The sequence below is a fragment of the Juglans regia genome, chromosome 12, assembly GCF_001411555.2.
Source record: "Juglans regia cultivar Chandler chromosome 12, Walnut 2.0, whole genome shotgun sequence".
NCBI classification, from domain to species: Eukaryota; Viridiplantae; Streptophyta; class Magnoliopsida; order Fagales; family Juglandaceae; genus Juglans; species Juglans regia.
Window position 1 is genome coordinate 26,596,157 of NC_049912.1, and position 17,098 is coordinate 26,613,254.

The window sequence follows — 17,098 nt, forward strand, 5'->3', positions numbered from 1 at the left end:
GTCCAAATAACCACGTCCGGAACTAATCTTCCTTAATTTTATTGTCTTAATTTAGTATAGTAAAAAGCATACAGTTGAATGGAGGAATAGTTATTTATTAGACATTAGAATATTTAAGAGTTACTAATTTTTTGAAAAAAAAAATTATAATTTTTAAAAATATTAAAATAATTTGGGTGAAACAGGCATCTACACAAAAAGCTACGGGTCAGAATCCCCGAGAGTGGCATTTAGGGGTGTTCGGTGTTCATTCTCCTAATAACATTAAAATAACATAAATAAACATTCCACGTCTCGAAAATACACCCGCAATCTCCTCTCCCGCACACACGATGAAACTCATTCATGGATGTAAAATCAAGCTTTTCCGATCTTGTCGACTTTTGTCCTGTTTTCTTGGGAATTTTGCGGTTGTCCTAACCCAATTTGGGGTTTAACCATTATTGATATTCTCCCATCCGTTGTTGGGTTGGTCATAATTGATCTTCAAGAACCCAAGTGTACCCACAAGAAGAGAAATCACGTCCAGATTCCATGGCTGATGGCCCCTGTTCTTCTCTCCGGGAAATGCACCTCACTCGGTCACCACACGCATGACCCGTCTTTCTTTTTATAAGCCCCGAATATCCTCTCCCTAATTTATACTCCAAAATTATATTCTCTAAACACACCACCTCCCCAAGTTTCCCTTTCACACAATTCTCCCCAATCCATCTTTCCCCTTTCTCCCTACTTTTTTAACCCCCACAAAGAATCAAATTCCCGAACAGCTTCAGGGCCGGAACAAGCATGACCTCCTACGGCACCATTCCGACCTCTTCCCCACCCGGACCGTCCACAAACCTTGAGTACATCTCGCGTGCCAAAGAGAGAATAAAAACCGGGCTCGGAACCCGCCGTCCATGGAAGCTCATGTTCAACTTCCACTCCTTTGGCATCCCCGCCAGCGTCGCCGACGCCATAGCCAGGGTCCCCACCAACGTTGCCTTCTTCCGCATGAACTACGCCATCGTGGCGCTGCTGATTCTTTTCCTCAGCTTGTTGTGGCACCCAATCTCGCTCATCGTGTTCGTGGTAATGATGGCCGTGTGGCTGTTCCTGTACTTCTTGCGCGATGAGCCGCTGGTGGTCTTCAACCGGACAATCGATGACAGGGTGGTGCTGATTGTATTGGCCGTGCTGACGGTGGTGTTCTTGTTGTTGACGCACGCGACGGTGAATATCCTGGTGGCGCTATTGATCGCAGTGGTGGTGATACTGGTGCACGCGGCTGTGAGGAAGACCGACGATTTGTACTTGGACGAAGAGGCTGCTGGCTTCACTGGATCTACTTAATTAATTCCGCTTCTTTTTCATCTAGTTTCTTTTTTCTTTTTTTCTTTTCTTTTTTTAAATTTTCTTTAATTTTCCACCAATTTGCTTTTGTTTTACTCCTGTTTCTTGTTTTTTTTTAATGACTTTTAATCGATGAAATTTGTTGGTATAATTGGTCATGCTACGTATTTTTTGGGTGCTTTGAAGGGGTGGTTCAAATCTTCTCCGACTTCTTTGGGAAGCCACAAAGGGTAATATATTTCTTTTTTTTTTAGGTTTTTTAAATAGAAATTATATTTGTAATCGTAATTTGTGTAATCACTGCGTAATCATTTTGAAAAAATTGAATAAACGTGAGATTTATAAAAAAAAATTAATTTTTTAATAATAGACTTTACTCTTTTTTAAAATAATTACACGATGTTTACACAATTCACAGTTATATATTGAATTACTATTTTTTAAAATGTAACTTTACAAAAAGAAAAAGAAAAAAGCACAACACTAGCAATGCATTATGCAAGATTTGACGACGGTCCCATTACAGAAGAAAAATATTATTTATCATCTCTACATACTATTTTTTATTTATTTATTTTTACCTTATCAAATATGTGGAATATGAATTATGAATAGAAGAATTCAATTAATTTAAGAAAAATAAAACCAAAAACAATTTTTTTTTTATTTTAAAAGTATTAGTGTATGCCGTATGGTGTGTGAAGATGATGAGTAACAAAATTTATAATTTTTTTTAAATTTTTAAATAAAAATTATATTATAACAATATTTTAATTATATAATATATTTTTTTTTAAAAAAAAAATTTAATACAACATCTTTACTCAAATCATTTTATTACAAATAAGGAGTTGGGTTCTTAACAAAGATTTGAGCAACGTGTGGTAGAGCTTGATGTTGTTTGTCTTTATTTTCTACTAGAAATGTCTGGTAATCGAATTCTCCGACACTCACTTTTTCAATAAAAACGAGTTAATGTTGTTCAATTTTGAACCATCCACTAACCCTTATTTTGGAGGGATTGTTTTTTCCAGATTGATTAAATGAGGGTGATATTTAAAACATCAAGCTACGACAAGAAGATTTCAAAGATGATCTTTAAAGATCTTAGCTACGTGTAGTTAGTTACTCAACATGATAAAAAAAAGGTGAACCAGCATCTGAGCCATCCCCTTTCATTCTGAACAAACAAAAAAATGTGTTGTGCATGCCTTGCGTGTCATCTGCACATTCACATCCCACTCTGATAATGCATAGGCCAACCATCACAGACAATAGAAAAAATATATTCATCTATTTTCTCATCATACTCTCGTCATCTCATGATTTGACATTAGATAACAGGTTTAGAAGTGAGATAGAATATAATCTCCAGATAATATATATTGAATAATTATTCTCATCAACTACTATTCACTATCTCACACTCCATACCCTATGAAAAACACCCGACTCAATGAAAAAAAAAAAACTGTCATGTGTGGGATGTAAGGATGAATAATGGCTGATGTAAAGCAAAACCCCATATTCATTCACCGAAGTTTGAACGCGGCCATTTCAGACCATTTTCTCCATTTCCAAAAGAATTACAAGACCTTGCTACATTCCCTACTACCCCTTCTGTACATAACCAAAATATAAACGGGAGAAGAAAATACTAAACAGAAACAGAAGATTAAGAAACAAAGAAATTAAGAGAGGAGAAGGAGAAGAGAGATCAACATAATTTGGCGTGCCATTACTTGGCAATAGTTATGAAGGGGTGAGGTTGTTTACGAATGATCACATGAAGTCCTTCTTGCCTTATTCCTCTCCCAACAAGGTGGCCTTGGACTATCAAGAGACAGCTTCCCGCTAAGCCCTTCTATTGCCTCTAGCTCTTTCGTTAGGTGACCGCTATATTGTTGTTGTTGCTCTGCAAAAATCCGACCACTCCTGTTTCCTACATCATATCCAGGTGTTGACATGTAACTAGGGTCCATGACCATGTCACCTTCCAATATGCGGAGCACCTTCACCACAAGAAGGTAAAATAGGTAAGAGAAAGATGACAGTGACAACTGGCTCAACTTTGCAAGTATGCAAGGAAATATTGTAAAGATAAAGCAAGTTTTCAGAAATTCAAAGCCCACTTCATGACAGGACTTCTTCCTATACCTATGAACTTCCCCATTGAAATTTATCCCAAAACCCATAAAATACCCACAGCGAACCTGCTCTCTCCCAAGAAACAGGCTCCCACTGATCGTACAACATTCAAAAACCAAAAGGAAAGGAAAAGAAAAGAAAAGAAAAATCTAGCCTTTTGGGCCCCCACTAGTTTGATTCCTATTTCCATCCACGTCTGATTAGTGTTTCTTCTGGGTGATATTTGCAAACTATGAGTTGCCCATCACCAGAGAAACAGGATTTCGACATGACATGCTTGCGTTTTTTACCTTTCCCCAGTGTTTAGTCAAAATTAAGAAGCGATAAATGTTATCTTTTAATGTTCTCTCTACCTGTGACATGCGAGGCCTAGAATAAGGATCCCTCCGTATGCATAAAGATGCAGCATGCAGCATGCAATACACCTCATTTTCTGAATATCGATTCCCCAATTGTGGATCAATAAGTTCCTCAATGGCATATTCATCCAACAATGGGCGTGCCTGCACCAAATCCAAAAGCATATGTAAATCACAAAGAATCAACCAAAGAACCTACAGCTGGAGCAACCACCACAAAATCTACAATTTCAATTTTCTAGTTGAACTTGTCAGGAGTTTAGCATGTTTCTGAGCACTTCTGTTTATTTCTTACATTACTAGGCATGCACTCACAAGAAAGCATGACATGCCATTATGGATCAACAGAGAAATAATTAGAATGCAATAAACCGTACCCATTCCGTTAGACACTGCTGGCCCTTGGGACGGTAGAGGTCCACTGCTTTTCTTCCTGTAACAAGTTCCACCAATACAACTCCAAAAGAGTAAACATCGGCTTTTTCTGTGATTTGGCCACTTTCTGCATATTCTGGAGCCAAGTACCTACAGTGCAGCAGAATGGCTCATGGGATTCTATAATTGAATGGGGAAATTAGAAGATAAAAACAAAGGTTGTCATTCTTACCCAAATGTTCCAATTACTCGAGTTTCCACACCCATGTCTCCATCAGGCTGCCACCTTGCCAGGCCAAAATCCCCAACCTTGCAAAGCACAAGTCGGACCAAGATGACAACACTAAACAATTTCTCTACACGGTGAAAAGTGTAATAACACAATTGACAACTTGAAAAACGTCTAAAGCAACATCTCAATATCAAGGGGATCTTTAAAATTTGAAAAAAAAGGCTCTGATTGATGTTTAAGGATGCTACGGCGAAGAACGATGTCTTCAGATTTGACTTTCTCCAAATTAGATAGGGCTATATGAAATTGACATACCAGTGGTTCAAAATCATGGGTGATGAGGATGTTGTTTGGCCGCATGTCACGGTGAACAATGCAGCCCACCCTGCATTCTTCATGAAGATACCGTAGCCCCCGAGCAGCTCCCACAGCAATTTTGTGCCGTGCAGACCATTCTAATGGATCTTGATGCCGTCCTGTAACGAAGCCAAATCCTTATGACATTGACAACTAGAGTTGCTAGCAAAAATTTAACTTCTGAAACTTAATTCTAATTAATGCTAAAAATCTTAGATGATAATGATGTGTAAATAAAACTGTAAATAATTATATTAAAAAGAGAATGAGTAGGTCTTAAAGGCAATTAAGCGAAATATTTATTTTAAGGTTGTTCAGATTTCTTTACATGCAACATCAAGTTCAGAAGCAGCATAATAAGAGGTTCCACATTGTACCTGCCAAAGTTCATACGCTTTAAGCTGTGTTTTAAAAGAAAAATATTTCAGTAAATGAAATAGCATTACAGTCTCAAGTTGACCTTCCCCCCCCAATAAAATTACCATATAGATGAGAATCCAGTGACCCATTGCATATATATTCATATACCAGCAACCTTCTTCTGTCCTCAATACAGAACCCAATTAGCATGACAACATTTCGGTGCTGAGCACAGCTCAGAACTTCTACTTCTGAGCAAAATTCAAGATCCCCCTGAGAACTAGCCAATTTGTGTTGCTTGACAGCAACTGCCTGGCCATCAGGTAATACACCTCTATGAACAGATCCAAAACCTCCTTCTGCCAAGAAATTGGCTTGTGAAAATCCACCGGTAGCAAGCTCCAGTTCAGCATAGCTAAACCACCTTGGAGGTTTTCCAAACACAGGTGCCTTGTGTTGACATATAGAACACAATGGAGGGGGGCCAAGAGGCGCATTTCTTGATAAGGATACTGCTTCTCTCACATTTCCACTGAAGTCTATGTCAGTTCCATAGTTCAGCATTCCAATTTCAGCTTCTCCATCAAGTTTTGCGAACTTCTCTATTAAAGCTTTGGATTTTGATGTTTGAGGCTCATCAATATGTCTCTTTGAGCTTCCATCTATGTGTTGTGATGGTTGAAGATTAGAACTTAGAAATTCAGCCATCCACGGCTGGAACCTTAAACTTGATGAAGAGGAAGATAAATGGTCACTGTCTGTGTCTGAATTGGTATCACTGGGATCTTGGTTTTGTTTAATGACTAGTGAATCATCTTTATTAAGATCTCCATTCATTGCTGAGATGAAAAATGGTGAAGTTCCTGGATCTGAGCTTGAAACTGATGAAGCTCCAGCTTCAGTGGCTGTAAAAGGTGTCCCTAGCTCTGGACTACTAGTTGGAGTCACGAATGGCCCTCGAATAGAATTTAAGGAATCATTCTTCCTTTTAGAATGTTTTTTAGATGCTTCATCTAGCTCAGAAGGTGAAGGACGGGCTATTTCAGGCTGTTTCTTAAGTGATCCAACCAAATTCAAGCGAAGTACTTTTGGCTGGGAACGCTTCATAACCACAATGTTGCACTGCAACTCTTCCATGCATCGTTTTTCCTCATGCTTGAGCTGTCTGTTCAAAAAGAGTTGATTGAATTTGACAGGCCAAAATACAGAATGAAAAGTAAGAATATAAATTCTATCTCAAGATATCAAAAGGAAAGAACTAATGAAAGACCTCAAGCCCCTCGGAAGCTTAGACATATAGGCTGAATTAGAATGTGAAAAAAGTAAAAAAGGAAATAAAATATTACTTGTCTAGTACAACCCAACTGGCTTGAGCTCTTTTGGCCTCTGCAGCCACTGCACCGCAAGGTGATCCAGAAACAATTTTTATCGTGACATTTATCTTCAAAACAGAATCAGTATGAGAAACATGGAATTGACACCCGGAGAAGCAAATTTTTGAAGATTCGAAATAGATATTACCTTATTCGGATTATAAACATCATGAAGTTGAAGGATCATTTGGGAGAAAGAATCTGTAATGTCACAGTTCTGCTCTGAACTTGACATAGAATGAGATTTCCTGTGACCACCGGCACAGTCCCCAGTAAATCTGGGGAAAACCCATATTTTTCTTCCTGAAGAATTGTGGCAAAAAAAACTTGTCAGTTGGCGTTTATCTATAAGTCAGAAAAGTTGGAAAATGAAAAAGAACTCGCAGGAATTTCTGGACCTTGAAAATTGAAACCCAAGGTTTCAGTGTGACAACGGGTTCCCCAAACCACCATTAATATAATAACTCTACTAGCCAAACGAATGATGGGTTTAATTACTTATATCAAAACCCTCCAAGGCAGAAAGCAAGATCTGCAGGTAGGACATGTCAAAACATTTTTCGTTTCCCGAAAGCAAACTATAATTGCAGTGTAGAGGAGGCAGGACCCAAGGTTCACGTGATCATCATAAACTGCAATAAGTTCTGGGCCAGGCAAGGAAATCCAGCCCCAACAACCCAAGAAACAGAATAGGTATCATATTCGTTGACATTAATTGAAAGTGATCCAATAGTAGCAACGTTGACCAGCAGTGTGGAAAATGCGAATTACTTTTCCAGAAAACCAAACATTAAACCAAAATAGAGTCGAGAGGAATCAACATAAAGATTAACATCCTCAGAAACATAGAAGGAAAGGAATAAAAGGAAAGCACCAATTATAATAAAGGTGCCAAGCACCAATTATAATAAAGGTGCCAAACCGATTATGAAAAAATATTCCAATAACAGGCATTAACATATCCATCACTAGCAATTACTGAAATTTGATAAGAAAAGGAGTACAAATCAAAAGGAGGCAAGGAACATACCGGAACTTTGCGAAGGGACAACCACAACCAATGTAATACAGTCCCCGGGTTGAACAACATGGGTCAAGGCCCACACCAGAGCTGTCTTGGGAATTTCCTTCGATGCCTTAACCGCAACGACAACCTTCTCAGCTCCATCCGAGCCTTTCTCCTGCTTCCCTCTCTTCTGTTCTTGACTCATGGACAACACAATTACGAAGAAACCTTTTTGTTCAACCGATCCAACTGTTAAAACCCATCAGAACCATTTCAATACAAGGACGGAAGCACATCAGCACGAGTAAAGCGACACGAACAAAACCACAAGCATTATTACTCTGCCCCCACCATGTTGGGTTCCAAGACATGTACGAACGACATGCTCATCGTTCCATTCCGAACTAGCAGATCAACAAATGACAAGACCCTTTTCACCGTTTCACACGAATCCCTTTTGTAAACCCCCCTCCTCACGTCACTTTTCCCTGCGCTGAACCAGTGAAATGTTGGAATAAAAATTCTCAAAATGGTAATGTCGTCATTGGATCTAGTTACCCTTTTCGCTCAAAAAGAAAGAACCAGGATTGAAGCCTCGAAGGTAAGAGAATCAAAACACTGGTATGCAAACCGATACAAAACACAAGACGACACAACTGTGAAAGTAGAAGTCCGGCGAGCGTTCAAATCAATTGGTCAAAACGGTGAGACACACAGCTATAAAGGGTAAAGTAAGCTGTCAGAATTAGGATGCAACTCGGATTGTTTTTTTTCCCCTGGAAACGAAATTAAGAAAACGTAGGCCAAAGATTCCACTACTGAATACACACACACATTTAGCAGCAAAGCCTTTAAAATTTATCGGCTAAGAAAAATGTACATGTAAAAAGAGTACCAATCAAGAAGAAAACGTGAAGAAAAAAACACACAAAGAAGAGATAGTTATACTGTTTTCTTCTACTCCTTCTTTCACGTCAGATCAGAGCAGAACGCAAACACGTACTATAGCAAGAAAGATTGAATTTGAAAGCCAGAGAGAGAGAGGAGAGAGAAAGCGAGAGAGAGAATCCATGACCCCCACCACTACATGCACACAAATATATGCACCTCTTATTATCTGTACCTGCAAAATGAGTCACAGACTCACTGTCACTTGGGTTCCGCTGATTTCTCTGTGGATCCCCCAAGTTGGGTTACTCTTGACTAGTATATCAATACCCCTGGTTTTGGATTTTATCTCGGATATTTCAGATTTGAAAATTGTGCTGGCGCGGCTGAGGAATATCTGGCTTTCGACGGAAAGGTAAAAAAGTTCAGCCCGATATACTTTTATTTCAAATTAAAGAATGGTATAAAATTATAAATATATATCACCTTCAATTTTTAAAAGAGTAATTTTACATATAATAATAAATTATGTATCTATCGTGTAATTATTTTAAAAATAAATAGAATTTATTATTATAAAAATAATTTTTTTATGTGAATTTCATATTTTATATATTTTTTTAAAATAATTATGCGATAATTGTACCATTCGCGATTATAAATATTTTTTTTTTAAATTTTGTACTACTATTCAATAGTATTATTAAAAGGTAAAAATAAATATTTTTAATAAATAAATTTTATAAAAATAATTTATAAATTCTACGTGACTTCAAATTTTTATTAGTTGTTGAAGACATATGATCTGATGACATGCACTAACCTCCAAGATAGAAATCTTGGATTCGACCCCTCACATAATTAAAAATAAATAAAAAAATTCTACGAGAAGCACTCAATGCTTTCCTTTGCAAAACCCGTCTTCAGCGCACAGGCCCAAAATCAAAATCCCACAATCGTAAATAACACCTGAAACATGCCCTTTCGCAAACCCGTTGTGATCTCCCAACGTTCAATTTGCATAAATGCCAGTACATGTAAAAACTCTCAACCATACGCCACACCGCTCACAATAGCATTCCTGGCGCCACCATGCCCACCTCCAACTACAGTTTGATGGATAGTACCACAGATCTGCCCCACCACCGTTAGCCATCGCCGTCTGGGGTTAGATAATCGTTCGTTCGCCAGTCACCCCCAACCATAACCTTACCTGTCACGTTCACCCGTTTCCCCCACGCGAATGTTTACTCCGTCACCTCCCAACGCAAAACCCCATAGGCCGCCTGCTGTTTCCCTAGACTCCCCCCATGTAACCCTGATTTATCATTTATCTCCTCTGCAAGGGGACTGCGACTTAACGACGGCGTTTCGGTCGCTGACACGTGCTCAGGATCCTACAGCTTTCGAACCTGCGAAACACTTGATTGCTCCGTGCGTTTCGAGGACTTCGCCGCTTTCACGTTGTTTTATGAACACTAATTTAATGCTAATTTCACGAAATGAAATAGTTTTTTTGTCTTATGTATTAGCTTGCTAATTAGTTAACAAGGGAGACAAAAACATATCTGGGAACGTGTCAGTTAAAATATTTTTATCGACCGTACGATTTTTTTTTAATTTTTATTTTACTTGTGATTCTCGTAACAAACCACACTAAACTCAATTAATTTAAGAATAATAAAATTAAAAAAAAAAATATGTGATATATAATATATAAAGATGATGAATAACAAAATTATTTTTTTAAAGTTGAGATTGTTAAATGATGGTGCCATCCGACTCTTTATTTAAATTCACGTGAATGAAGTATTCGAGTTGTTAGTTTTATCAAATGTACAGTATATGAATTATAAATAAAAAAATTTAATTAACTTAAAATAAATAAAATTAATAATAATTTTTAAAAAAATAAAAAAAATATATAATATATAGTGTATAAAGATTATGAATAAAAAAATTCTTATTCGAATTCTCAGGAAGGAATTGCTCCAATTATTACAAAATTATATATACAACAAAACTAAATGAGAACGAGTACCATATGCGTGTAAAAGATTTTATAATTTAATATATTAAATATTAATTTATAAAAATAAAATAAAATAAAATGTAGTTAAATTATTTTTCTTAAATATTTGTGTGAGGGTGCGCGGAACTTGACTTTTCGAAGTGAAGTCGATTATTTTAGAAGCGGCATCTTGCTACATTCCAAACTAATCAGCTGCCTAATTTATCTTACATTAATATGTAAATTATATTTTAGTCTTTAGCAATTAATTAAATTAAGTTGATTGCACGCAAGCTCGTCCGAAAGTTCTCTTTGTCTTTTAGTTGGATTTATTAAATGGGGACAAGGACCCTCAATTTCATAAGCTCGTCAGACACTAATAATTTTTTATAATTAAAGTTAAATCCTGTTTTCAAAACGATAGCGTTTTTTATTTATTTTTTAAATCCCAGTAGTATATCTAATATAAACAAAGACCTGATTTTGTTGACTGGTAGAGTCAGAGTGTTGGAAAAAACAGACTCCAGTTTCGTGACTGGAATATGATTCATGGTTTCAGAATTTGGATCTATCCTTCGAGGTTCTGCTTAAACTAAGGGCATGTTTAGATGCTTAAATTAAAAAATATTATAAAATTTTGTGAATAAAATTAAAATAGTTTGAATAAAATGCTTTATTGAATTTTAAAAAATGAAAGAAATAATTAATTGAATAAAAATATGTTATAAAATAAGTATCGTATTGAGTTTTGTGAGAGTGGGTCGATAAAACTTAAAAAATTATTTAAATATAATTTTTATTTTTATTTTGTAAAATTTATATTGATTATTGCGTTTTGTTTTGAAATTTATAAAATTTGTATTTATTTTTATTTTTAAATAATGATTTGGTAAAAATTAAATGAAAATGTTTAAAATTTGAAATTAGAAAAATACTTTATATTTGAATAATATTTGTAAATGAAGTTACGATAAATTTTGAAATTTTTCTAAGTTTTCATATTTACCAAACATGCCCCTAAATATTTAATAATGGCTAAATAACTCATTATAAGTGACTATTTTTCTTTCACTTTTAAATTATATCATTTTGGCACAAACTTTATAGGATAGGAGGATACTCAAGAGTTATTTCTTATTAGACGTGGAATAATATTATAGAATTCACTTCGTGTTCATATCTCTCACTCACTCTAAATCATATAATTCATCTACAACCTTCAAGGAATATTAATTTCCTTAATGATGTTTTGAGTTTAGAGGTTTCGAGTAAAGAGAGTATTATATGAATTTTTTTTATAGAGTTTTATTACTCATTATTTCACACACTACACTTTTTTTTATTTTTATTAATGTTAAACTAATTGAATTTGTCTACTCATAATCCTTACACTACATACTTGCTAAGGATAAGAAATCATGAGTGATGTATGGATGATGAATATAATTTATTTTTTTTATAATGTTTATTGAGTATGTTTGACAAATTAGTATAATGAAAATGTCCCGTTTTATTAATTCTCACTTGATAAGTGTTATTTATTATATTTTAGTATTATATTCTCATTCTTTCTTAATATTAACATTAAATAAATGAAAATTATATGACTTATTTTTAAACAAATACATAAAAGTAAACTCACAAATTGATATAGTTTGATATTGTATGTCATATTATAAAATTAATTTTATTGTAAAGTTAATTTAACGAGTATTATGAAATCACATAAATTTATAAATTTATTTCATATAATCTCTTTATATCCCCCTTATACTTAAAAAGAGCCTATCTCATTATAAACAGTACTTGTGAACAGTAATGAATAGTACATTTTCGTATTCCACTTATGCCCCTCTACATTCTCACAACAATTATCTTCCTCGCAAAATCACCGTAAATCATCACAAAATCACACACAACAGAGCAAGGGAGCTACATCGTGGCTGTTAGAGGTGGCATCGTGGTGGTCCTACAGCGGTGGATTTGGGATCCTGTGAAGAGAAAGGGCATGAGAGGAGCTGGGGCTTTGGCTGGGCTACGGTGCTTGGTGAAGCTGAGGCTGGGCTGCGGTGGCACAAAAGTAGAGAACCCATGCGTCGAGAGCCATTTTGGGTTGCTCACGTGCAACTAAGGGAGGAACTGCCAAGGAGCTTAAACGGTGGGGTTTGGTCGCCGGCGTGAGGGGAAGCCAGTGAGGTGGTCGGTGACGTTGCAGGGTGGCGCATGGTGGCGTTGGGTTGCTTGAGGGAAGAGATTGGATGAGAGAGAGGGAATACGTGCGGCTGGGAAGGAGAGAGAGAGAGAGAGAGAGAGAGAGAGAGAGGGAAAAATGCTAGGTTTAAAGTTTTAAATCTCAATCCTTCATATTGAATCCTCATATTTGATCTAATGGTAGAGGTTTAAACACAAATTTAAACTAACTTAAAATAATTATTTAAAATATAAATATCATATTATACACTTAAAATCATTTTAATTTATAAAATATTAATATTTTATGAAGTTTTGTTAAATATTTGTAAGAAAATAAAACCATATAAATAATTAGAATTTTTAACACAACTTAAATCTCATAATATTCTTAACTAATTAAAAAAGAATAAGAAAGGAGAGCACAAACAAAGAAGATGGATTAGTTTCATACGAATTCACTATATCTTTTGCATAGTTAGAGGTAACATAACATATATGCATTAATCTCTACCGTCAAATATAGTTAATTTGTAGAACTGAAACTTCTATATAATTTTAACATTATTTTCAATAATTATATTTGTTTAAACACATTATTTTCACTTAGATAAATAGATAAACGTATTATCAAAAAAAAAAATAGATAAATAGATAAACGTACTTTGTACGTTATACAACTGTCAGTATATATATACACATAACAGTTACCATTAAAACTAATAAAAAACACGAAAATTGAAAGGACAACTAATAGTAATTTTTTTCTATATTATCCAATTTCCTAGAAAGCAGTGAGTAGTATGGTATGACAGTTGTATTTATTTCTACCCTGGAAGTTTTAGGTACCTTGGGATAGGCATTTCTAAAATTGAAATTAAATACTTTTATTTTTTGGGAAAGTAAAATCTATTTATATAAGGAATAATAATAGGATTATTATTTTTTTATTATCTATTTATTATATTTAATATACTTATTTTTTTTTATCTTTTTTTAAGTATTTTTTTAATATGTTTAATTATTAAGAAAAAATTAAAAAATATATAAATTTATTAATAATTACTTTCTTAATTATTAAATAAAAAATAATAAAAAGATAATAATTCAATCATCTTCCTTATTTAAGGGTTGCCAAAATCATACTCTTGATTTTGACCAGACAAGCTTACCCAAAAAAATAAAAAAACAGAAAGAAAAATAAAGATTTTGATGATCCATCACACATCGGTCCTCTAAAGATAGTTGGCTCATTAAATGCAGCTGGGCCTTTCTTGTCTCTAAAGCTACCGATCTACAGCTCAGACTGCCCAGTCCATCACAAGACACTCTGACATGCCCACGAGAACAGCTTTCCAACTTCCTTTTGTTTTGATAAGAACAGCTTCAATTATTTATCCTCGTTTCCTCAATTTTTTTCCATTAAAACATGGGATCGTGCTACAGCCCCCGCTGGGGGCTCCCGCTGGGGCTGTAGTGTATTTTTATATATGTTTTTTTTAAAGTTATTTTTTATATAATTTTTTTAATATTTTTTAAAAAATAAAATAAATTTAGAACATTATTAAAAATACTTTCTTAATCAAGAAGTAAAAAAAAAATTATTAAAAAATACTTCCTTAATCATGAAATAAAATAAAAAATCATATAAAAATATTTTATATTTTACTTCGTGATTAAACAAGTATTATTTAATAATATTATAAATTTTTTTATTTTTTAAAAATATTTAAAATCATTAAAAACATCTACATAAAAAAAAGAATTAAAAAATACACATAAAAAAATACACTAGAGCTCCAGCGGGAGCTCCCAAGCATTTTCCTAAAACATGATATTATTCTCCGTCCCTTTTTTTTTTTAAGTGAAGATGTAATTTTAATATATATAAAAAAAATTTTAAAAATTATAATATATTATTAAAAAATTATTTTTATGTATAAATTTCAGACTTATTTAATTTTTTAAAATAAAATATGCGAAATTTATATATTTAAAATTATAAATATTATTATTCTTCTCATTTTCATTATGATTGATATATCTAAATAATTAATATAAAAATGAGTGGGAGGTGACAAATTGATTAGCATTGAATTGTTCACAACGAAAAAAAAAAAACATGTCGTGCCCAACTGTATTTCATCTTATTAACAGATGTTCTGTATGGACATGGAATGTGTTTGTCGTTTATTGCTCGTTTGTGTGTCTTTGATTGCAAAGGACGGGCATAAAGGTTTCAATGACAATTCTATTTTTGACAAGTTGTTGGATTTAAGTTAATGTCTTGACTTTTACGACAATAGCCTAGTCTAGAACATAAAATTATAAAAATACATATATTTTCAAGTTAGTGTATTGTATAATATTTACGTGATATAATTTAATTTAAAATATTAATTTTAAAATTTAAATATTACAAATTAAATATTAAAATTGAAATAATATAGATGATGTGTTATACACGTCGATTTGAGTATATAATAACCCTATTATGAAAGTAACAACATTTTGAATAGGGTTATTTTCGTAAATTGATAATACCTTTTTAATATTTTAAAGATAACTTTACAAAATCATATTTCATTCAAATAATTACGTTTTTATCAATTTCTAATATTACAGCTTAGTTAAAATTGGTGTGACTGTCATTACAAAAAGGTTATTACAGTAGAAAAATTCTATTCCTAAGTTTCATACACCACATACCATCTTTTTTATGATTTTTTTAATTTTATTCTCTTATTAAATATGTGGTATATAGATTATGAGTATAATAATTCAATTATTTTAAGAATAATAAAATAAAAAAAATTTAAAAAAAATTTAAAAAAATAAAAAAATTTGATGTGTGGTGTATGGACTTATGAATAGCAATACTCATTACAGTATCATGCATACAGTAATAACATAACAAGGGAGAACATGTTTCCAGAAAAAGACAATCCGGACCGTCCAAAGAAGAGCTAATAGATGATTTACACTTCGATGGTTATATTGATTCTCTCCGACATCTTGTTAATTATGGACGGAACCCATTTGCTAATCCAACAAGTGATAGGTATAAATTGATGACAACAAAATGTATAAATTTATGCGATTTTGAGACTAATTATAATAAAGAGAGTTTTGTAATTTAATAAATCATTATTATTATTATTGATAAAATATTTATTCGTGAATACTCTCCAATCTCTTCATCTTTGCTGTTCATAGAGAGCCAATAAAGAGAATGAAAATTTATATTTGCAAGTTTATATTTTGACACACCGGGGTCCAGGACACGCCAGTGATGTAGATGATGTAAAGATATGTCACATATTCTAATAAATAGTCTTTTTATCTCTTTATAATTAAAGGAGGTCCTACAATAAATAGTGTATTGAAAATTATATTTATAATCGTGAAATGATAAGTGCTGTGTGATTTTTTTAAAAAAAGTGAGTAAATATAAAATTTATATAAAAAAAATTTAATAATAAATCTAATTTTTTTTAAAAAAAAATTATACGATACTTATATATTCTATAACTTTCTTTTAACATTACTAACTTATAAATAAGATAACTCGTTCAGTTTTGAAACCTGATCGAGTCTAATTGCTGTAGGCTGGTTGGGTTCAGCCCATTTCGCACACAACAGAAGAGATCAGTGGGAAAGAAGCACATTGTAACGCAGGCTGCTGCTGCTCTCTCTCTCTCTCTCAAACGTTCTTATGTCTTGGGCTTCTCTAACGCTGATCTAACACTGATCTTGGGCCCACTCCACTTCAGAATGTGATCTCCCATATCGAGTCTAATTGCTTGTAACGTCATAGTCAATCCAAATTTTGTTTAAAATTCACTCAACCCATCCACACTAAACTAGTACTTACAAAAAAAATAAAAAAAATTCTATTATCCAAACGCTGGTAATTGAAGAATGTGTTTTACAAGTCATTTTTCCACTGATCGACTGAATATCACGTCAACATTATTATACAAATACAACACTAAAAAACAAAGAGTACGTTGTTTTCTTATTAAAATTATTAGAGATGGTAAGGCTCTTTTCAAGCTTTGAGAAATTTAATGGAAGACTGTGCCTGCGTGCTTGTGCTATCCAATTATGGGTGATGAAATTTATGGGCCTAACTCATCTCATAAAACCGGTTGTATAAAAGAGGATTGCTCATTGCTTATAAACATGCCCAAGACCTTATCCACAGTCAATGTGGGATTATTCCTCAACACCCTCCCTCACGTGCAGGTCAGTATTTTTTCTAGTCCTTGTCACGGGGTAAATAGTGTAGGCCCACATTCGTCCTGTGGCAGGCTCTGATACCATGATGAAATTCATGGGCCTAACTCATCTCATAAAATCGGTTGTATAAGAGAGGATTGCTCATTGCTTATAAACATACCCAAGACCTTGTCCACAATCAATGTGGGATTAGTCCTCAACAATGGGGACCGTTTCGGAGGG

At 33.7% G+C, this 17,098-nt stretch overlaps 2 protein-coding genes across 3 annotated transcripts; one reads left to right on the top strand and one right to left on the bottom strand.

Moving 5' to 3' along the window:
- The first annotated feature begins 257 nt into the window (after positions 1-257).
- Positions 258-1,493, top strand: LOC109007918 (PRA1 family protein F2-like). Its single transcript, XM_018987826.2, has one exon. The coding sequence runs from the start codon at positions 790-792 to the stop codon at positions 1,333-1,335; it is 546 nt and encodes a 181-aa protein (XP_018843371.1). The 5' UTR covers positions 258-789; the 3' UTR covers positions 1,336-1,493.
- A 1,343-nt stretch (positions 1,494-2,836) lies between these two features.
- LOC109007910 (inactive protein kinase SELMODRAFT_444075-like) lies at positions 2,837-8,625 on the bottom strand. 2 transcript variants are annotated; one of them, XM_018987811.2, is made up of 11 exons: positions 8,494-8,625; positions 7,897-8,038; positions 7,570-7,794; positions 6,688-6,842; positions 6,513-6,607; positions 5,289-6,331; positions 4,765-4,925; positions 4,450-4,526; positions 4,220-4,367; positions 3,837-3,986; positions 2,837-3,347 (listed from the first exon to the last, which is right to left on the bottom strand). In XM_018987811.2, exons 3-11 carry the CDS (start codon positions 7,748-7,750, stop codon positions 3,108-3,110), a joined length of 2,250 nt encoding a protein of 749 aa, XP_018843356.2. In that variant the 5' UTR covers positions 7,751-7,794; positions 7,897-8,038; positions 8,494-8,625; the 3' UTR covers positions 2,837-3,107. The 2 variants fall into 2 exon arrangements, with proteins under 2 accessions (XP_018843356.2, XP_018843357.2); XM_018987812.2 differs by lacking the exons at positions 7,570-7,794; positions 7,897-8,038; positions 8,494-8,625 and adding an exon at positions 6,938-7,058.
- Between the last annotated feature and the right edge of the window lie 8,473 nt (positions 8,626-17,098).

Excerpts from the sequence above, each read along its gene's own strand:
- LOC109007918 (XM_018987826.2), top strand. The coding sequence starts at position 790 with ATGACCTCCTACGGCACCATTCCGACCTCTTCCCCACCCGGACCGTCC.
- LOC109007910 (XM_018987811.2), bottom strand. The coding sequence starts at position 7,750 with ATGAGTCAAGAACAGAAGAGAGGGAAGCAGGAGAAAGGCTCGGATGGA. Across the intron at positions 6,332-6,512 it reads AGTTGGGTTGTACTAGACAA|ACAGCTCAAGCATGAGGAAA; the intron begins GTAATATTTTAT and ends CTTTTTGAACAG. Across the intron at positions 3,987-4,219 it reads AGCAGTGTCTAACGGAATGG|GCACGCCCATTGTTGGATGA; the intron begins GTACGGTTTATT and ends GATTTGGTGCAG.